Source organism: Antechinus flavipes, chromosome 4 (genome assembly GCF_016432865.1).
Source record: "Antechinus flavipes isolate AdamAnt ecotype Samford, QLD, Australia chromosome 4, AdamAnt_v2, whole genome shotgun sequence".
Taxonomy (NCBI): domain Eukaryota; kingdom Metazoa; phylum Chordata; class Mammalia; order Dasyuromorphia; family Dasyuridae; genus Antechinus; species Antechinus flavipes.
In genome coordinates, this window is record NC_067401.1 from 174,546,472 (window position 1) to 174,568,376 (window position 21,905).

General features: G+C 34.7%; 1 protein-coding gene and 1 long non-coding RNA gene across 2 annotated transcripts in view; one reads left to right on the forward strand and one right to left on the reverse strand.

Moving 5' to 3' along the window:
• Positions 1-2,099: 2,099 nt before the first annotated feature.
• Positions 2,100-21,905, reverse strand: part of LOC127560729 (myosin-4) — a 30,890-nt gene continuing 11,084 nt past the window's right edge. The window contains exons 15-39 of the mRNA XM_051995553.1: positions 20,632-20,941; positions 20,023-20,096; positions 17,702-17,789; positions 17,495-17,612; positions 15,846-15,969; positions 15,611-15,747; positions 14,512-14,767; positions 11,625-11,867; positions 11,345-11,521; positions 10,881-11,026; positions 10,555-10,645; positions 10,076-10,465; positions 9,406-9,532; positions 8,018-8,136; positions 7,720-7,916; positions 6,853-7,036; positions 6,599-6,764; positions 6,353-6,477; positions 5,630-5,938; positions 5,032-5,235; positions 4,318-4,443; positions 4,063-4,233; positions 3,857-3,961; positions 3,614-3,709; positions 2,100-2,387 (exon numbers count right to left, since the gene is read on the reverse strand). Of these exons, the coding sequence (XP_051851513.1) occupies positions 2,235-2,387; positions 3,614-3,709; positions 3,857-3,961; positions 4,063-4,233; positions 4,318-4,443; positions 5,032-5,235; positions 5,630-5,938; positions 6,353-6,477; positions 6,599-6,764; positions 6,853-7,036; positions 7,720-7,916; positions 8,018-8,136; positions 9,406-9,532; positions 10,076-10,465; positions 10,555-10,645; positions 10,881-11,026; positions 11,345-11,521; positions 11,625-11,867; positions 14,512-14,767; positions 15,611-15,747; positions 15,846-15,969; positions 17,495-17,612; positions 17,702-17,789; positions 20,023-20,096; positions 20,632-20,941 (4,236 nt within the window). The 3' untranslated portion in view covers positions 2,100-2,234. The remainder of the gene's footprint in view (positions 2,388-3,613; positions 3,710-3,856; positions 3,962-4,062; positions 4,234-4,317; positions 4,444-5,031; positions 5,236-5,629; positions 5,939-6,352; positions 6,478-6,598; positions 6,765-6,852; positions 7,037-7,719; positions 7,917-8,017; positions 8,137-9,405; positions 9,533-10,075; positions 10,466-10,554; positions 10,646-10,880; positions 11,027-11,344; positions 11,522-11,624; positions 11,868-14,511; positions 14,768-15,610; positions 15,748-15,845; positions 15,970-17,494; positions 17,613-17,701; positions 17,790-20,022; positions 20,097-20,631; positions 20,942-21,905) is intronic.
• On the forward strand, positions 6,999-14,491 carry LOC127560744 (uncharacterized). The gene is made up of 3 exons (XR_007953399.1): positions 6,999-7,079; positions 7,198-7,272; positions 13,513-14,491. It is a non-coding gene; the product is annotated as an uncharacterized LOC127560744 (long non-coding RNA).

Consider the following 21,905-nt stretch of genomic DNA (forward strand, 5'->3'; position numbering starts at 1 on the left):
ATATTATTTTAAGTTATATCTTGAGCTTTTTTGTCCTTTGGAATATATTACAATATTTTTTTTCTGATTACTCATGAATTTGGAATCATTCTGAATTATCTGAATGGCTGTTTCAAAGATGGGAGTTAAATTAGATGATCTCTAAGTCTACCTCAACAGATTGTCCATTTTGGTATCTCCACTTTACCATTTTTCTTCAATCTCCCCTTATCTACTTGTTCCTTCACTATTACCTACAAATGTGACCGTCTCTTCTTCGCACTACAAACAAACAAAACCCTCACTTGAACCTTATGTCTTGTCTATCTTCTGCCCTTTGTAACTAAACTCTTTGAAAAAGTGGCTCCATTTAATCTCTTCTCACTTTCTTATAATCTCTTGTAATCTGATTTCTGCTCTCACCATTCTATCAAGACTGTTGTCTCTAAGGTTACCTGTGATCTCTTAATTGCCATATCCAATGACTTTTTCTCATTTCTCATTCTTCTTGACTTCTCCATAGGCTTTAACATTGTTAATCATCCTCCTCTTCTTGATACTCCCTTCTCTCTAGGTTTTCACAACACTACTCTCTCCTACTTCTCCTCCTACTTATTTGCTTTGCTGTATCTTCATCTGGGTCATGTCCTCTAGCTATAGGGATCACACAGCTAGGAAGTGTTAAGTGTCTGAGACCAGATTTGAACTCAGGTCCTCCTGACTTCAAGTGCCCTATCCAGGGCACCATTATCTTTACCTTTAAATCCTTCCCTGCTCTTAACTTCCCAAATATTGTCAAGCCAACTCTGTAGCCCTGTATCCAAGTCCTTCAGGCTGGCAATTTAATGTTCTCCCTGCCTACTCCCTCATCCCCAATGTCTAATCTGTAGTCAAAGGCCTGTTGATTTTATTTTTGTGACACCTCTTGAATACCCCTTTCTCTCCTCTGACATCTACAAACTTTTGATGTAGGCCTTCCTCACCCCACACTTTGACCTTGCAATAGATTGCAAGTGGTCCGGCCTGCTTCAAGTCTCTTTCTACTCCAGTCTATCCTTCATTCATTCACCAAAGTGATGTTCTTAAAACACAGGTCTGATCATTTTCCCTCCTCAATAAACTCCAGTGACTATCTATTGCCTCCAGGATACAAAATGAAATACTCTGCGTGGCATTTAAAGACCTTCATAATCTACCTACCTCCCACCTTTCTAAGATTCTTACACTTTTCTTCCTAATACCTACATTTTGATCTAGTTACATTATCCCCCATGCTACTTCATAAATAAGATACTCCATTTCTTGGCTGTAGGCATTTTCTTTGGCAGTCTGTTCTCCATACCTGGAATACTGTCCTTCTTCATCTTTACATACTGGTTTGCCTGGTTTCCTTCAAATTGCAATTGAAATCACATCTTCTGTTGTTTTTTTCAACCCCTCTTAATTTTTGTGCCTTCTTTCTTCTAATTATTTCCTGTTTTTTATGTTTACAGCTTGTTTGTATATATTTGTTTACTAACTGTTTCCCCCATTATATTGTGATCTCTTTATAGATAGAGACAGTCTTTTGCCTGTTATTATTATTACTTTTTTAATCTTCAGTGCTATAACATAGAAAGCCTTTGATAAATATTGTCTGACACTGACTGACTAAAGTCTCTTTAAACATTGAAATTCTGAGTGGTGAAAAAATCATTTAGAAAACAACATCAACTTTACTCTCCACTACCTAGTAAGACCTAATTTAATAAAACCTATATTATCTCTTAAAGAGGAGGGAGAGTTGATAAATAATTCCTTAAAGAAGAAACTAAAACATGAAACAGAATTATGGAGATTTAACCAAAGTATTAGTAGCATATTTGATAGAATGTTGGAGTTGGAATAAAAAAGATTTGGATTTAAAACTTCAAATATTTGCTATTAGAGTAACCCTACACAAATCATTTAATCTCTGAGCCTCAGAAACCTAATCTGTAAAATGGGAATACTTTATATTACATGGTCATTAATTCAGGTGCTAATACATAAATACTTTCCAAATTTAAGGCACCATATAAATGTGAACTATTATTACCCCTAATATTACTGGAGTAATATTGTAAGAAGACAAATGCAACTTTGGTTTGCAAATTTTTCTTTAGGATTTATTACCTTGATATTAAAGACAGAGTAGACAATAATTACAGAATGAAGTAACCAAGAATTTCACATTATGTTCATTTCTTCAGTCACATCAAAGCATCAGGTTGTGATTACTCTTCACTTATAATCTTTGTGTGAACTTCTCGACTCTTAACCCGAAGTTTGTTGACCTGAGATTCAGCAATGTCAGCCCGTTCTTCAGCCTCCTCCAGCTCATGCTGGATCTTGCGGAATTTGGAGAGGTTGACATTGGACTGTTCCTCCTAAGAATAAAAAACATATTCATCAGAAAAAAAAAGAGATGTGTGCATTTCTTTTTCAGAGGAAGAAGGAAAATATTGCTGAATGCTGGCAATGAAGAGTTTGGGACTATGGAACAATTCAGCTGACTACTTCCTCCTCATCTTGTTATTTTCCCACCCTTCCTAAATTTAAGATGTTGCCAGCAAGGCAAGAAAAGAAACACAGATCTGTTTAGTTTCTTGGAGGCAATGTGTGGGGTGTGGGGAATTATCATGCAGTAACCACCAAAGAACTAGAGAAGAAAAAATAAAACACATTTGCTTTATCCAAATGATAGCCAAGGCTAAGATGACAGGAAAAAATAATGATGAATGTTGGAGGGGATGCGGGAAAACGGGGACACTGATGCATTGTTGGTGGAGTTGTGAACGAATCCAGCCATTCTGGAGAGCGATCTGGAATTATGCCCAAAAAGTTATCAAACTGTGCATACCCTTTGATCCAGCAGTGTTTCTATTGGGCTTATACCCCAAAGAGATACTAAAAAAGGGAAGGGGACCTGTATGTGCCAAAATGTTTGTAGCAGCCCTGTTTGTAATGGCTAGAAACTGGAAAATGAATGGATGCCCATCAATTGGAGAATGGCTGGGTAAATTGTGGTATATGAATGTTATGGAATATTATTGCTCTGTAAGGAATGACCAGCAGGATGAATACAGAGAGGCTTGGAGAGACCTACATGGACTGATGCTAAGTGAGATGAGCAGAACCAGGAGATCATTATACACTTCGACAACGATATTGTATGAGGATGTATTCTGATGGAAGTGGATTTCTCTGACAAAGAGACTTAACTGAGTTTCATTGGAGAAATGATGGACAGAAACAGCCACACCCAAAGAAGGAATACTGGGAAATGAATGTGAACTATTTGCATTTTTGATTTTCTTCCCGAGTTATTTTTACCTTCTGAATCCAATTCTCCCTGTGCAACAAGAGAACTGTTCGGTTCTGCAAATATGTATTGTATCTAGGATATACTGCAACATATTTAACATATATAGGACTGCTTGCCATCCTGGGGGGGGGGAGGGGAGGAGGAAGGGAGGGGAAAAAACGAAACATAAGTGATTGCAAGGGATAATGTCGTGTAAAAATTATCCTGGCATGGATTCTGTCAATACAAAGTTATTATTAAATAAAATAAAATTTAAAAAAAAAATGATAGCCAAGGAACTATACTCACCGCCTCTTCAGCTTGTCTCTTATATGCTTTCACTTTGGTTTGTAATTTGTCTACTAGGTCCTGAAGCCTGAGAACATTCTTACGGTCTTCCTCAGTCTGAAAGTTGATGAATAGGTAATTTCATTATTTCAAATGCAACAGCTATAATTATCTTTCATTTCCATGGGCTGGGGAGAGGGAGGAGAAGGGGTTGAGGGGAAAGAGAAAGGAGAATCAGGTATATAAAATGGTAGAAAGCTTCACCTGATAAGTGAGTTCCTTCACTCGTCTTTCATGTTTACGTAGGCCCTTTACAGCTTCAACATTGCGTTTCTGTTCATTTTCAACCTCATTTTCAAGCTCACGAACCTTGAAAAAAACAAAGTTTAATTTGATTTGGTTTTCAATGGTTTTTGCTGAAATCAGACAACAGAATAGACTAGAAAAGATCTAATATTTAGGATATATACTCTGGCTTCCAGTTTCTGAATCTGCTTCTTTCCACCTTTCAGGGCCAGCTGCTCAGCCTCATCAAGGCGATGCTGCAAGTCCTTCACAGTCTGTTCCATGTTCTTCTTCATCCTTTCCAGGTGAGCGCTGGTGTCTTGTTCCTTCTTCAGTTCCTCAGCCATCATGGCTGCCTGGTTATCAAGTAAACCAAGACAACTATGTCATGTAGTCATAGAAATAGATCAAGGAGAGAAATCAATGAGTTTTCTGCTTACATCAGTGATAGCCTTCTTGGCTTTCTCTTCTGCATTACGGGCTTCCTGAACCATGTCTTCCATCTCACCCTGTATTTGAGTAATGTCTGTTTCCAGCTTCTTCTTAGTGTTGATCAGGCTAGTGTTCTGATTAAAATATTTTTTAAAATATTGCACAATTAGTAATCTTGATAACATAATTAAAATTAAACCATATATATATGTGATAAATATGATAAAAAAAGTTTAGAATATAAGCAAAATTAGCACTAAACTTTCAATTTGCCTCTTAGCTTCTTCATCCACCTGGGTTTATATTTTAAAACTTATTCTTTTAATTTTAATTTTAGAATTTTAGAGTGGTTGGAAGAGGTTTTTCTATATTTGTTTCTTAGAAATAGGCAACACTCCAGACTGTAATCAACATACTTTTCATGTAACTTGAAACCTAAGGGGTCTCTAAATATATCTGAAACTCAGATAGGTATTATTATATCAACTATGTAGTCTTTCTAGAACTTTAGAAAAGTCAATAATTATTTTATATCAAGTGCTAGATATAACTTCTAAAATTGTCTCAATCTTTAGAAACTATTTCTAATTTCTGATAGAATGTAAGCCCCTTGAAGATGGAGACTATTTTTGTCTTTGTATCTTCAATGCCTTGGATAGAGCCTTTTAGGTACTATGTGCTTAATAAACGCTTCTTGATCAATTGATAAAAATGAATCTTACCTGGGTGTGTAGAAGTTGTACTCTTTCACTGGCATCCAGAAGCTCTTGTTCAGCTACCTTCCTGCTCCTTTCAGTCTGTTCTAGAGAAGCTCTTAATTCTTCAATTTCAGCCTGCATCAAGTTTGCTCTCCTCTCAACCATTGCCAACTGCTCCTTAAGGTCATCTTGGCCTCTAATAGCATCATCCAGATGCAGTTGGGTGTCCTGCATGTCAAAGGAAAATCACTTTTGGACATCTAATCATTCTTATGTTCACACATCAAAGTAAAGCTTAGGCAAATACAGTTTTTTTTTTTTAACAAAATCATTATGTACTTAGAGTCTTTTATAATTTAGATTACAAATATAAGAGAAACAAATTACAAATCTAATTTTAAATTAAAACTGATTAGAAGAACCACATCATACAAATGGGTATGCATTTTTTTTTCAGGCCCTACGATCTGAAAAACTGTAGTCAAAGTAAACTGTGTCTTAAACCCATCACTCATGAACAAATTATTTTTAAGATCATATTTACATATTAACTATAAAATTAAAAAATATAAAACTGAATGGAAGATTTAATAAAAGATCTTATGTACTTAAGTCAACTTACCTTCAGGATACCTTGAGTGTTCCTCAGATTCCTTAGGGCTTCTGCAGCTTGGCGATTGGCATGGTTCAGCTGAATTTCCATTTCATTCAGATCTCCTTCCATTTTCTTCTTTATCCTCAGGGCGTCATTCCTGCTTCTGATCTCAGCATCCAGTGTGCTCTGCATGGATTCCACAACTCTGAGGTGATTCCTCTTTAGCTGATCAATTTCCTCATCCTTCTCAGCAATTTTCCTGTCAATTTCAGATTTCACTTGATTTAACTCAAGTTGAATACGCAGAATTTTTCCTTCTTCATGCTCAAGTGAAGCCTTAATGGGAAAAAAAAAATCAGTTGAGCACAAAGGTATCTTCTAAACAATACAATGAGTTTTTAAAAGAAGCAATTACTATATCTTGATATAGTGATTTCATTTTTTTAATTTTGGAAAGTATTGTAACTATGCTTCTCATATGCATGAAACACCCCTTTTTAACATGATAGAGCTAGGTTGCAATGACTATATTATTAAATTATTATTATAGATTATTAAATGGATGGGGAAAACAGCATTTGTTGTATTTTTCTATACTGATATAATGTAAGTTTCCTAAAAGCAGAGATCAGCTCATTTTTATATTTATATCATTTTTATATTTGTGTTATCATCTGTATATTTGTATCAGCAATTGGCATAAAGCAAATGCTTAATAATTTCTTGTTTGTTTAATTGATTGTCATATACCTCAGCCTCTTCCAAGGCAGCCTGAAGTTCGCCTTTTTCTTGCTCAATTTGTTTCTTTATTTTCTCCAGTTCGTGGATCTGCTTCCCACCGGTTGCGATCTGCTCAGTTAAGTCAGAAATCTCCTCTGTTGGTTAGTAAACAAAAAACAAAAGTCAACTGAGTGAGGATAACAAACAAACAGGAAAGGAAAAGAAAAAAGATTTCCCTCCAGCATTTTACTGGTAAAAGAGAAGAAAAGCACTTACGCTGCAAGTTCTTGTTCTCTCGCTTCAGGGTTTCCAGTTGATCCAAGGATTCTTCATAAGCATTCTTCATTTTGAACAGCTCTGTGCTGAGAGCCCGGGACTCCTTCTGGGAAGCTTCAAGTTCAGCCTGAGTTTCCTCATATTTCTGTTTCCATTCTGACAATACCTAAGAGAGCAGCTAATAATTATTCTCTATGGGCAAGAACAATGTGTTTTGCATATTTCCCACAAAACAGAAACTTCTCTTGAAATACCTTGTCAAAATTCCTTTGTTTTTTATCGAGAGCAGCGCAGGCGGCATTGGAGCGCTCTACATCAATCATGAGATCCTCTACTTCATTCTGTAGGCGCTGCTTGGTCTTTTCAAGGGAAGCACATTTAGAATTCACAGCTTCCACATGTTCCTCAGCATCTTGCAGGCGCTGGGCCAGTTTCTTTCTGAAAAGAGCCACATTTAATAAAGTGAATGACCAGGAAAAGAGTGAGTTATGAAATTTAATTTTACAAGGCTATTCTTAAAATATTTATTTTCCTGTGTTTCTCAAGATAGTTCCTCTCAAGACAATCTGTCTCTCAGAATTTCTTTTTTACTTCCTTAGATCCAGCACAAGGGAATCTAATATTTTGAGGACAAAGCTTTTATTTCTTCAAAGCCCTGAAATCTTTGTATTTGTGTGAGTATATGCATATGCATCTTTCTGGTATATGTGAGGGATAAATCCTTTAATTTTGACATAAAAAGGGAGTATGAAATTGTTGAGTGGGAGGGAGTAATATGGATTTTGATATATCCCATTCTCTTCTAGAAATGTCTGTGAGAAAAGGATGTGGGCGCAATTCCTTTCCTGTACATTCCACTGTGAATTTGACCAGTAAATGACCTCTTTTCTTGTCCCACTACAAAGTAGAGATAACCCTCACAGTTAGTATTGAAAGAGACTTTAGAGATAACCTAATCCAATTCCCCATTCTAGAGATAAGGAAACTGGGGCCTGTAGAGATTACAGAAACTATCAAAATATTAAAGCATTTTTTATTCTTCCTAGCTCTAAATTATTTATTCTTTCCCACATGCTTTCCTAATCTTTGCCATTTCTTGCCCCTTCAACCAAGATCCTTACTTGGCCTCCTCCAATTCTTCTGTGCGTTGAATAGCGTCTGTTTCATATTTGGTCCTCCACTGGGCAACTTCACTGTTGGCCTTGGACATTGCCCTCTGTAGCTCAGCCTTGGCTTCCTGCTCCTCTTCATATTGTTCCCGTAACAAGTCACAGTCATGGCGAGCGGATTGTAAAGCATGGGCCAAAGCATTTTTTGCCTATGAAAAAGAGAAGATTTATGATTGCCTTGGACAATGTTATTTCTCTCATTGCTTCAATGAGAGGACATATTCTAAAACCTCAGGAATGAAAATTTTACCTTAGTCTCTTCTTCAAGCTGTCTCTTCAGTTCCTCAATTTGCTGGGTAAATGCTTGTTTGCCTCTTGACAACTGAGAAAGTAATGAGTCTTTCTCATCAAGCTGACGTGAAAATTCACCTACAGAAGTACAATATATGAGAAATTTTATACATCTATCAAGGAGAAGGTATAATGTAAAATGGAATCATATTAACATTATATAAAACATGTTTTTTTCCCCATTGTACTTCTTGTGAAGTGAATTTAGCTAATGAATTTGCTTTGATGTAGAGAAATTTGGAATAATAGACAGCTCTTCAAAAGTACTGGCTTTATTTAATTTTTAGGAGTCTGTTTTTCCTTGATTATTGAGATAATAAAAAGTTACATATTGTACACATTGTTCACATCCCTGTGACTTTGCATAGCTTTTGCCCCATGTTGTTCTTAGAAACTGTATCATCTTTTAAGATTCATCTCAAAGTCTAACTTCTTCAAAAAGCTTTACTTGATCTTCCATTTGTGTTAACACTCTTCTCTTCCCAATCACTTGTATACTTATTTTATTTACACACTATATTTATTTATCTATGAGCAATCATATCTCCCACTAAAATATGAACTCCTTGGGTACAGGGACTCTATTACTTTTATAGTTCTATCCCAAGTACAATAACTGACACATAATAGGCCCTTATTAAATGCTTTTGATTGATTATAGGGAATATTTGTCAGTTACATAAACTTCATATTTCACTATTAAGATTAAGTTGAAGACAATGAGATGATTTAATGCAGTTCCAAAAGACTTATGTGGAAAAAGCAATCTGAATCCAGAGAGAGAACTATGGAGACGGAAAAAAGATCAAAACAGTATTTTTACTTTGTTGTTGATGATGTTGTTTGTCTTTTTCTTTCTTTCTCATTTTTTCCCTTTTGATCTGATTTTTCTCATGCATTATGATGAATGTGGAAATAAGCTTTGAAGAACTGCATGCTTAACCTATATTGGATTACTTGCTGTCTAGGAGAGGGTGAGAATGGGAGAGAAGGAGAAAAATTTGGAACACAAGGTTTTGGAAGGGTGGATGTTGAAAACTAACTTTGTATGTATTTAAAAAAACTTTTTTTTTTTTTTTAAAGATTAAGTTGGAGATGAGCATGAAGCAATTAGTTGCAGTGTTGACTGAGTGGTATTTGTATTTGATAGAAGTAGTAAAATAAAAGATATTTTCTTCCCTTTCAGAACATCTTCAGGGATATTATAAGAATAGGATATATGAGGCCATCTTATTTAACTCTTATATTGTAGCTGAGGTCCAGATGGGATAAGTAACCTGCCCAAGATATGATGTGACTGGCTTTGAACCTAGTCCCTCTGATTACAAGAAATCCTACATACTTTACCTGATTCTGTGTGCAAGCGTGCTCTTTGAGCTGATAGGTCATTTATTAGGCGTTGTTGCTCTTCCTCCTTGGTTTTTACTTCACTAAGCTGGTCTTCCAGGGTACGGCACATTTTTTCCAGATTTGCCTATAAAATAAGGAATTAAAAAAGAAATTATAATTTAGTTTGTAAGTCTGAAATCAAAGAAAATTCAAAACTGGCTTATGCTTTTAGCATCATTAAAATTGTGTACTATAAGAGATGTGCCTAAAGTCAAGAGAATTATTTTCTTTGCCATCATATCTTATACATAAAGAAAAAAACTTAAAGAAAATTTGCATCAGCAAATTAAATGTGGGAAGATTGAATGTAATCCTTTCTAATAAAATAATTCTAATTAAGATACACAAACTTCATTATTAAAGATATTGCTTTATCTTCTATCAAGAACTAGTTAACTGGGAACTCTTTTGCATGGGAGTCAGCCTTAGTTTCTTCTTCTTCATACTGGCAATATCTAGTCAGCAAAATCATCATTTTTCTCGGGTAAATGAGTAGGTTAGATGGTGTCTAAGTTCTCTTCTAGCTCTGAATCTTATATTCCCAAAAACTTGATATTCAATATAGGCAAAAATAGACATTTGTTTTCATTTTTTCTTTGCAAACAAAAATGAAGGGAGACCACAGTACCTTGGCTTTGGAAACAGTCTCCATATTACTAGCAAGGTCATCAATCTCCATTTTCAATTCACTCTTCTCCTTCTCCAGTTTCTGTTTGACCCTCTGCAGGTTATCAATTTGTTCCCCAAGCTCAGCAACACTGTCTGCATGCTTCTTGCGGAGGGCAGCAGCTGTGGATTCATGCTGCAAGGTGGCTTCTTCAAGGTCCCTGCGCATCTTCTGGAATTCAGCTTCTCGTTTCTTGTTCATCTCAATCTGAGCTGAAGTCGCTCCTCCAGCTTCTTCCAAGCGCTCACTGATCTCCTCAAGTTCCCTGGAGAGATCAGATCTCTGCTTCTCAGCTTTTGCCCGTGAGGCGCGTTCTGCCTCAATTTCCTCCTCCAGTTCTTCAATGCGGGCCTGGCAATAAGGAAAAACACATCCATTAGCCCTTTTCTGTCAATGAATGTTTCTATGATGTCTGAAACACAAAGAAGTGCTGACTTTACCTGCAACTCCTTGATCTTCTTCTGCAACTGCATACCCAAAGCTTGTTCGTCTTCAATTTTGCTTTGCAGGTTGCTCATTTCAAACTCTTTCCTTTTAGAAAAGCAATGAAAGTTGAAAACAATAATTCCATAAGGTTCTCTTTATTTTTTAAAACAAAACATTAGTATCCCTCTGTTATGTGAATTTTAGAAAACAGGGCTAACAAATAAACACTTTCTAAGCTAATTAAATTTGTCCTATAAAACTTTTCCAGACCTATCTTTTTTTTTTTAGCAACATTTTATCATTCAGTTTAATAATGGAGTTATGCTGTACTTTTACTTACTTTTTTAATTTTTCATCAAGCTGAGCTTTGTCATTTTCAATATCCATTGTGGATTCTTGGGCCAACTTTAGGTCACCTTCTAGTTTCCTCTTTGCTCTCTCTAGATCCATGCGGAGTTTCTTTTCTTGTTCCAAAGATCCTTCAAGCTGTTTTTAAATGCATTTTATTAATTTGTTTTCTATAAATATGAATATGTTGTCACTAATATATATGTAGTAAGATGAAAAATTTTAAACCAAACTAATTCCAATTTTTAAAATAATACGATTGTTGGTGGAAAATCAGCTATGTTAAAAACATTTCATGAAGGCAGTATCGTTATTTCTTTGATATGAAAATGGTTTATTTTGTATTAAAGAAGAAAATTACCTTTTAAAAAAATTTCCAGCTTTAAAATTCTATGAGTTAATTAGTGTTTAAAAAAAACCACACAACTGTATGGGTCTATGTGTTTTAATACTTACATCATCTACTTGTTGTTCCAATTTGGTTTTGGCTTTAGTCAATGTATTCACTTTGTCTTCTTCTGCCTGCAAGTCATCCAGGGTCTGCTGATGAGCCTCTTGGAGTGCTTTCTTTTCTTTGGTGAGCTTAGCAATGTTTTCATCCAGCCCTGCCATCTCCTCTGTGAGGTTTTTGACCTTTATGAGAGAAAATATTTTTGCATTAGTTTACATTGTGTCATACTTGTACACAATATACGCATAATATAAATCATTTCATTTTCATGGATACTATTTGTACCTTGTTTTCTGTAGCATGTTTCTCCTTTTCCACCTTGGCTAGGGTCAGTTCAAGATCATCAATGTCTTTTTTGAGTTCTGAACATTCATCTTCCAGTTTCCTTTTTTTGGCTGTCAGTTCAGCATTGATCTCCTCCTCATCCTCAGCTCTTTCAGTCACTTCCTTGATTTTAGCTTCAAGTTGGATTTTGGCTTTGATTAACTGGTCACATCTCTCCTCTGCATCAGCCAAGCCTTCTGCTTCCTATGATAGGAAAGTTTTTTTTTTTTCTAAAGCTATGTCTATATTACACAAAGCAACTTGTCCAAAAAGTAGAGAAATCCAAGAAAAAAATCAGTTTTTGGATTTATATGTGCTAACTTGATTGACTGATTCATCCAACTGATCAGTTAAAATTAATTTATCAATTTATTTTGCATAATAGTGCCCTAAAATTCTATCATGCTTTTATCATTTAAAAATTCCTTCAATGTAAATTATCTGATTTTAATCTTATAACAAGCTTGAAGTGTGGAAGACAGAGCCAGAGCAGAGAGAAAAAAGCAGACATTTTACAAAACTGAAATTCTCCAGTTTGTTAAAAAAAAAAAAACCCTAAATAGGAATATATATTTTTGAGGAACACCATAAGTTACCATCTTTATTCATATTTCCCTAAAATATTTAAAATCTGAAATAGATATGTAATAAAGACAAATAACATGTAATCCTTTGTGTTATCACTTGTGTCCTGGACTTCTTGCACTCTTAATTTACAGGATAAATGGTTAAAATGAGGAAGTACATTGGAAAGTTTAGGTGTGAAATGGCATTGTAAATGTATATAATCTATAAAAGAAAGCTTGAAGGAAAAAAAACAGGTAGGAGAATGAGAACACAAAATAATTTTCAGAGTGATCTATTTTGTTTTCTTTTCCTTTGAAACCTAGGATTTAGGTTCAAAGCATATCTACTAAAAGGGAAGTAGAAATAGACAGTAGCTGTTGATTCAAATTCAACAAAGCACTATCTTGCTTATAAGTTAAACTTATTATATTGCAGATACTATCGATTACGATTTTATTTGATTGTGATTAATTGAATATTAGTGCCAGTACCCTAAGAAGTTGAAAGGGAGCTCCCTTTCAGGGGAAAAGGGGGAAGAAAGAAAAATCAGTGACTATGGAAGAACAGAGACTATTTCCCTCTTCTACATCTATCCATTATTAAGAGTTCTATGTGTAACTTCTTTTAGCTTACTTTTTGTCCTGATGAAGAAAAAGCACATTCTGATTTATGTTGGCCACTCAAAAAAATTTTTTTCCAAAGGAAAATTTAGCCCAATCTAATTAAAGAATTTTGGGAAGTCAGGACAAAAAAAATCAAGGAATATACAACACATACACATACATGCACATATAAACATATATGTACTTATGTATGGAACCATGTGTGTACATGTGTATTTACACCCATGTAGATGGATATACCCACATATATGTGTTTCTGGTTTTTTATGGATTTTTGTAGATATGTACAAATGTGTTTGTAAGTTTACATTAAATGAATAGTATACACATGTGTAAAAATTATTTAGGAAGTGTCTATCTTTTGCTTTCAAGAGTTGTTTCAGGTGTTTTTGAAAATTAGATTGAAATAACAATTCACATTTACATAGCACTTAAAGGTTCATAAAATATTTTACAAAAAAAATTTGTGAGATAGGTAATATAATTGTTAAGTTCATTTTACAAATAAGACTGAGGCACAGGGGCAATTTTGTCAGAGTTACAAAACTAATAACAGAGCCTGGAGTCAAACTCATGATTTCTAATTCTACAACCAATATCTTTTCCTGTTCAGTTTATATCTTTCTAAAATAATTTTTAAAAATATCATATCTTGACAGGAAAAAATAGTGATGAATGTTGGAGGGAATGCGGGGAAAACTGGGACACTGAAGCATTGTTGGTGAAGTTGTGAATGAATCCAACCATTCTGGAGAGCAATCTGGAATTATGCCCAAAAAGTTATCAAACTGTGCATACCCTTTGATCTAGCAGTGCTATTACTGGGCTTATATCCCAAAGAGATATTAAAGAAGGAAAAAGGACCTACCTGTATGTGCCAAAATGTTTGTGACAGCCCTGTTTGTAGTGGCTAGAAACTGGAAAATGAATGGATGCCCATCAATTGGAGAATGGTTGGGTAAATTGTGGTATATGAATGTTATGGAATATTATTGTTCTATAAGAAATGAGCAGCAGGATGAATACAGAGAAGCTTGGAGAGACATACATGAACTGATGCTAAGTGAAATGAGCAGAACCAAGAGATCATTATATACTTCAACAACGATACTGTATGAGGATGTATTCTGATGGAAGTGGATTTCTTTGACAAAGAGATCTACCTCAGTTCCAACTGATCAATGATGGACAGAAGCAGCTATATGCAAAGAAAAAACACTGGGAAAGGAATGTAAACTGTGTGCATTTTTGTTTTTCTTCCCGGGTTATTTCTACCTTCTGAATCCAATTCTCCCTGTGCAACAAGAGAACTGTTTGGTTCTGCATACATATATTATATCTAGGATATACTGCAACATATTTAACATATTTGGATTGCTTGCCATCTGGGAGAGGGGGTGGAAGGAGGGAGGGGAAAAATTGGAACAGAAGTGAGTGCAAGGGATAATGTTGTAAAAAATTATCCTGGCATGGGTTCTGTCAATAAAAAGTTATTATAAAAAATTAAATTAAATTAAAGTTATAAATTTAAAAAATATATCATATCTTATATGGTAGTGATAGAATAATAAATGAGAGTAGACACTTAATAAAAACTAAATGATTGTTATTATTAAATAAACCTGATTGCTGCAGAATGACTATAGCAGGATACTCACAGATTGTACTTGGAGAAGGAGGTCATTTTTCTCTTGTGCCAGAGCCACCATTTTTTCCTCCAGTTCCTTTCTCTTAGCCTCAGACTTGGCAAGATCTTCTTTGGCTTTTTCAAATTCTTCCTTCATGTTGGCCATCTCTTTTTCTGTTTCTGCACTCTTAAGCAGGGGTTTGATCTTGAAAAATAGATTCATCCAGGGCCAGTGCTTGACATTCATGAAAGCACGGACATTGTACTGGATGCAGAAGATGGATTCTCTGTAAATGAAAATCCATTTCAAAAGTAATGAAGCTAGATGTGCGAGATTTACTATATTATAAAGGAGTGGTCATCAGAACCACTTGGTACTGGCTAAGAAACAGAGTATTGGATCAGTGGAATAGGTTAGGTTCACAAGACACAATAGTCAATATGTTTGATAAACCCAAAGACTCTAGTTTCTGGGATAAGAACTCACTATTTGTCAAGAATTGCTAAAAAAATAAAATTAAATTAAAAAAAGCTTGGAAACCAGTATTGCAGAAACTAGGCATAGACCAATATCTAACACCCTGTATAAAGATAAGGATTCGAGATTTACACATAAAAGGTGATACTATAAGCAAATTAGGAGAACAAAGGATCATATATAGTATTTTCACTTTTTTATTGTTATTTATTTTTTTCCTTGTCTTTTCCCTTTTGATCTTTTTTTCTTTGCTCAGCATGAAGAATATAAAATATATTTAGAAGAATTGTACATGTTTAACCTCTATCAGATTGCTTGCTGTCTTAGGAAGAGGACAGAGGAGAAGACAGGGAGAAAAAATTGGAACATAAGGTTTTGCAAAGGTGAATATTGAAATCTGTCTTTGTATGTATTTGGAAAATAAAGTACCATTAAAAATTAATGAGGCCTATGAAAAAGAGAATACAATCTCATTACGGACAGAGGATGTCTCAATTTCATATTTGTATCCTCAATGCCTACTATAGTTTCTGGAAAAATACATTTAATAAATGCTTATAGACTGGTTAATTAGGGATATATTTAGCAGATTGTATAATAGTATTCAATGAAAAGAAAAGGAAATATAGACGCTGTGAAAAATGGGTCTCACCTCCTTTCCATCATTTTCTTGAATTCTACTCTCATCAGGTAGCCTCGGCATATGGCTTGAGTACGGGTAATAAGTTGAGCTAATTTATCATCTCGCATCTCCTCCAGAGTTCCCAGAAGACCAGCCTTAAAGAAGACCTTCACAAAGGAAAAGTTAATTTTGATAATTTCCAGTAGATATTTCAAATGGAAAGTAATTATCCAGTGTAGAAATTATAATTAGTGGTTAGTGGTACCTTGGTGTGCCCAAATTTATACTGGGTATGGTCAATGTCAATGGATCCAAGAAGTTTCTCTGAAGCCTTCTTGCTGTCAATGAACTGTCCCTCTGGAATAGCACTTGCATTTAAAACCTTGTATCTATTATAATAAGAAGAATATCAAGTTATTTTCAGATGGGAGCTAATCTTCTGCTAAAGAGAATCATCTATATACAAATAACTTATACAAACCTTGTATCTATTATAATAATAAGAATAACCATTGCGGCCTCACCAGAATGTTTATAAATTGTGTTGATTCAAGAAAATCAAAACAAACACTTGGTTAATAACCAAGCTTGGCCCTAAAGAAGATATCTAAGAATAAATACCCCCCTACCTCTTTCTTTGCAGAGGTGGGAGACTTGTTGATTTACTAGTTAGATTTGATGGACTACTTTTCCTCCCTCTTTTGTATTCTTTGTTATGAACTATAACTTTATGTATATTGGAGGAGGAAAGAATATGCTGGGAAATGGAGATGATATATAAATGAAAGATATTGATTTTTTTTTAATGAAGTAGGCTCTGCTGCTGGTAGAAGTTGAGGCTGGGGGATTACTTGACTTTAGGAGTTCTTTTCAGAAGTTGGATAAACAAATCAGTATTCTGCACTAAAACTAGTAAATAAGCTCCTGGGAATCAAGGGCCAGTAGACTGTTTAAAAGGCAGGGTGAACCAGTGTAAGCCAGAAACAGAAAAGATCAAAAGTCTCATGCTAATCAGTAGTAAGATTGGGCCTATGCGCAGGATGAATACAGAGAGGACTGGTGAGACTTACATGAATTGATGCTAAGTGAAATGAGCAGAACCAGGAGATCATTATATACCTCAACAACGATACTGTTTGAGGATGTATTCTGATGGAAGTGGATTTCTTCGATAAAGAGAGCTAATTCAGTTTCAATTGATCAAGAATGGACAGAAGCAGCTACACCCAAAGAAAGAACACTGGGAAATGAATATAAACTGCTTGCATTTTTGTTTTTCTTCCCCAGTTATTTATACCTTCTGAATCCAATTCTTCCTGTGCAACAAGAAAACTGTTCAGTTCTGTACACATATATTGTATCTAGGATATACTGTAACCTATTTAACATGTAAAGGACTGCTTGCCATCTGGGGGAGAGAGTGGAGGGAGGGAGGGGAAAAATCAGAACAAAAGTGAGTGCAAGGGATAATGTTGTAAAAAATTACCCTGGCATGGGTTCTGTCAATAAAAAGTTATTAAAAAAAAAAAAAAAAGATTGGGCCTGTGCTAGCTGCTATGCTTCCACATAGGTCAAGATAGGAAAACTCAGTCTCAAAAATAAATAAACAAACTAGTGAATAAATGAATAGATGGGCAGGTAAATAAATAAATAAACAAATGAATGAATGAATGAATAAACATAGTACTGTTTTCCATCAAATGGAGTTCCATCCAGACCAGGATATTTCTCTACTGTAGCTAGAAGAATAAATTTCCTGTGCTATTAATTACTCAGACTTTTTCTCTTTTCAGATAACTTTTCAATTGATAATATTTAAAATTTTGTTGTTGAAACATTGAAAAGCGCAATCATGTAAAAGAGAGATGATATGATATTTAAAGGTGAAAATAATGTTAATAGAGAAGGTCTTACCGTTGTTTGAAGTCAGCATATAGGATTCTGCTTGGAAATCCTTTCCGGCAGATTCTGATGCCCTCTAGCACACCATTACATCTCAGCTGGTGCAAGACAAGTTCATGTTCCATGGCACCTGAGAAAAACAATACCAAAGCTCATAAATTTTACTTAAAAATCAAGGTAAAAACAGTGGCACCTACTTGAATATCACCAGTTTCTTACCAGGTGTTTTAGTTTCATTGGGAATGAGGCAGCGTACAAAATGAGGATGAGTGCTTCTAAGGTTGGTCATCAGCTTATTTAAATTCTCCTATAAAACCACATGAAAAGATGTTAATAATTTCCTCTTGTTAACTACCTGAAAACCTTATCAGTCACCTATCTCACTTCAACATCTCAAAAATCTGGGATTCCATTTGGCATGGATTCTTCCTTTACCAAAGCAGAACTTCTAAATAAATCTGATGATTCTTTTTAGCAGAAGATTATTTAGGCTGGTTCTCAAGCAACAGATACATAGTTCATCTTAAAGCTTTTTATGCCTAACAGAACTTGAGCTTTATTGACATATTCTTTTAGAGGAGTCACCTTCATGCTAGTATATTAATAAGTCAACAAGCATTTATTAAGATCTTAGCTTAAAAAGGCCAAGGTTTGTCTCCCATTTCATCCAGGGCCATCTTCAATCATCCTTATCTACATCTGACCACTGGATCCAGATGGTCTGGAGGGAAAAGTGAAGCATGTGATCTCATATAGTCATCCCTCACTCAAATCCAATTCACTTGCATGCTATGGCATCACCTCTCTGATATCATGGTCCTCTTCAAGAATGAACAAACAACAAGCCCTTACTATGCGCTAGGTACTATGGCAAGTGCTAGGGATACAAAAACAAACAAAACCAATCCTTGTTCTTAGGGAGATGATGATCTAATGTGAGAGTCAAAACACAAACGACTATGTACAAACAAACAAGAAAAATCAGTAAATTTGAACAAATATCAGAGTAAAAATACAAATATTATGAAGGACTGGAAAAGACTTCTTGCAGAAGATATTGTTTGAAGTGATATGGAAAAGAAGCCAGGAAACAGATACTGGAGGGAGAGAATTCCAGACATGGTGGACAGCTAATGTAAAGTACCATGAAGATGGAGAAATGAACATGTCATGTGTTAGGAATAGCAAATACATTAGTGTCTCAAACATAGAGTTATCATGGGAAAGTAGTAAAGTGTAAGAAGACTGGAAAGGTAGGAATGAGCCAGATTTTGAAGAGATTTTATCAGAGAGATTTATATTTGATTCTAGAGGTGATAGGGAGCCTTTTTTATTTTTTGAGTAGATGAGTGATAGACCTATGCCTTCAAAAAATTACTTGGGCAGCTATGTGGAGAATGAATTGGAGCAAAGGGAGACATATTAGAAAGCTATTACCATAGCCCAGAGGTAAGGTAATAAGAGCCTAAACTAGGATAATGTCTATGTAGTTGGAGATGAGACATATAGGATTGATGTGAAAGTAGAAATAAGATTTATCAATGGACTGAAATGTGAAATGAGTGAGAGGTATTGTGGATAACACCAGGGTTTTGATCCTTGCATTACTGGCAGAGTAGTGATGCCCTGAGAAGTGAAATTTGGAAGAGAGAATGGTTTGGAGTAAAAGATAGTAAGGTTTGTTTTAGACATAGTAAGTTTATTATGCCAACAAGATATACAGTAGCAATAAATATTTTTGATGATCCTTCACTATAATTTTGTAGTACTACCTGGAAAAAATTTAAAAGGGGTTAGAAAATAAGTTTATTCGTGCTATGTTGTCTTTTTTTTTTTTTTTTTTTGACTGAGGCAATTGGGGTTAAGTGACTTGCCCAGGGACACATAGCTAGGAAGTATTGCGTGTCTGAGACTAGATTTGAACTCAGGTCCTCCTGACTTCAGATCTGGTGCTCTATGCACTACGCCACCTAGTTGCCTCCTCCTCTATATTGTCAAGAAAAGCTATTGTGCAAGGAGAAAAATGTGAAAAGGAATTTGGGGCTCTCTTTAGACTTTTAGGTTTGTTGATATAAATATAACTAACCTTTAAAAAAGTTAAAAAAAAAAAAACTGGGATGCACCAAGAAAATGAAAGCAGACAGATAGTAAGGACATCTTAATAATGTATTCATCCTTTAAGTTTATATACAAATTCAGTTGAACTTTATCTCAAACACTGCCATTCAGAGAAAGGTTGAATAGTCTTATGTGAGACTGACATAACAGAGAAAAAGTTGGGTCTGAAAGCAGATTTTAGTTTAATCTTGAACCTTCAATAATTATGTGAGCATATCTCTTGAGTTTTAGATTGAAAGGAAATTTGGCTTTTGTTATAATAAATTTGTAGTATATACTGGAGAAATGACATTATAAGTATTTGTGGATTGATCAATTCTTTGGAATATCTTCAGTTAAAATTTTTCCCTGAGAGACTTTCTAGGTCTTTTTAAGAATAATTGTTTTTACATCTTACTATAGATTTAAAGATCATATCATACCCTAAAAAGAGCTGACACCGTCTGGAAAGAAGAACCCTTCTTCTTGCCACCCTTTTTGCCACCACCACCACCCTCTGGAAAAATAAAAAGAAATAAAATGTTACATATTTATTACTTATAATTAAAAAAATTCCTACCCAAATTCCTTTTAGTTCTTAAAATTTGTCCTTATTTACACTGTCCTACATACACTATTATTATTATTATTCATTATTATTGATTATTATACATATCAGTAGGCTAGGAGAATACAATTTTATTAAAGGAGATTCCCAGGATAAATCCATCAAAACATAATTATAAGAGGAATTATAGAGAAGGGATGGGATCTCTCTATCCTGAGCAAAATAGGCCTGTTTCCTGGAGGTAACATTTAGTATAACTTTTCAGATACCCAACTCCCTGTATAAAGGGTTCTTAACTGGAGTTCATGAACTTATTGTCAATGCTGAAAATATTTTGGTAATTACTTATAGTTTTCGTTGTAGCTCTATATATTTTATGTACATAAAAATATTCTTCTGAAAGGGAACCATAGATTTCACCAGGCTGCCAAACAGGCTCATGACACAAAAATGGTTAAGAATCCTTGGTACTAAGAAAAATTACCTGCTTCAGCAGCAGCTCCTCCAGCAAAGAGGAAGGCCAAAGTTTTCATTGCAGATTTCTGGTAGAGCCCAACCACGGTTTCATTCAGGGGATCCTTGTTCTTGTCTAACCAGCCTGCAATGTTGTAGTCCACAGTACCAGCATAGTGAACCAGGGAGAAGTGGGCCTCAGCCTTCCCTTTGGCAGGCTTGGGTTTCTGGAAGTTGTTGGATTTTCCCAAATGTTGTTCATACAGCTTGTTCTTGAAAGAAGTATCTGTTGCCTTGGGGAACATACATTCTTCTTCTAGGATGGAGAAAATGCCCATTGGCTAAGGATAGAGAAGAGATATTTAATTACATTCTCCCAGGAAAAACTACTTCAACTGTATGTAGAAATTATATAGCCAGAAAATACATCTTTTTAGATGTATGTGATATATGTAGATATATGTGAATTTAGGTGAATATAAATACTACTACATAGTTAATACCAAGAATGAGATAACAAAATCAAATAAAAAGAAAAGTTATATGGAGATAAAAAAAGCTACCTTTTCTAATATAAAAGTACATCTTACGTTATAAAATTATATGCCCCTGGAACTATGACTCCACATTGTGAAATATATGATTATAATTTGTTTTGTCTTTTAGTTTTCTATTAAAATTAAACTATTAGACAACATGACTGATTCAAAAGACAATCTCAAAAGAAATATCTAAATTAATAGTTAGAATAACATGATATCTCAGGTGGTATCAAAAACCAGAATAGTCTTCAAGATATAAAATTTTATTCACTTCATGAGAATCCCTCTGCTTAAATTGTCAAAATATGCTAGTATGGTAGAACCAACAATTTTTATGCCCTGATGATTAACTGACCAGATCTATTTCCAACTGGAGATGATGGGGCCATTTAACATTAGAGAAGGTCATTGTATATTTTTTTTTGCATATTCTGGCTGTGTTAGGGCAAAGTAAACTTCCTCCTTTGTTAGATAATCAGCAACTTATGAGTGTATAATTTTATCTCAACATCAGTCTTGAACCAAGAGACTACTGACCTTAAAATAAGTGCCTATAACAATACTTTAAGAAATAGATAACTGAGAATATGCTTTTGAATTAGAAAAAGAAGAAAAGCACTTTTCTTGGAAGTATGAATAAAAAAGTCGAGATCCATTTATTTGTCAATGACCTAGAGGCAGGAATGCTCCAAGTACAATAATAAATTCACACAAAGCTTCCTACTCTGAAGAGGTGAGGAAGCAATTAATTTTAGGAGTGTTA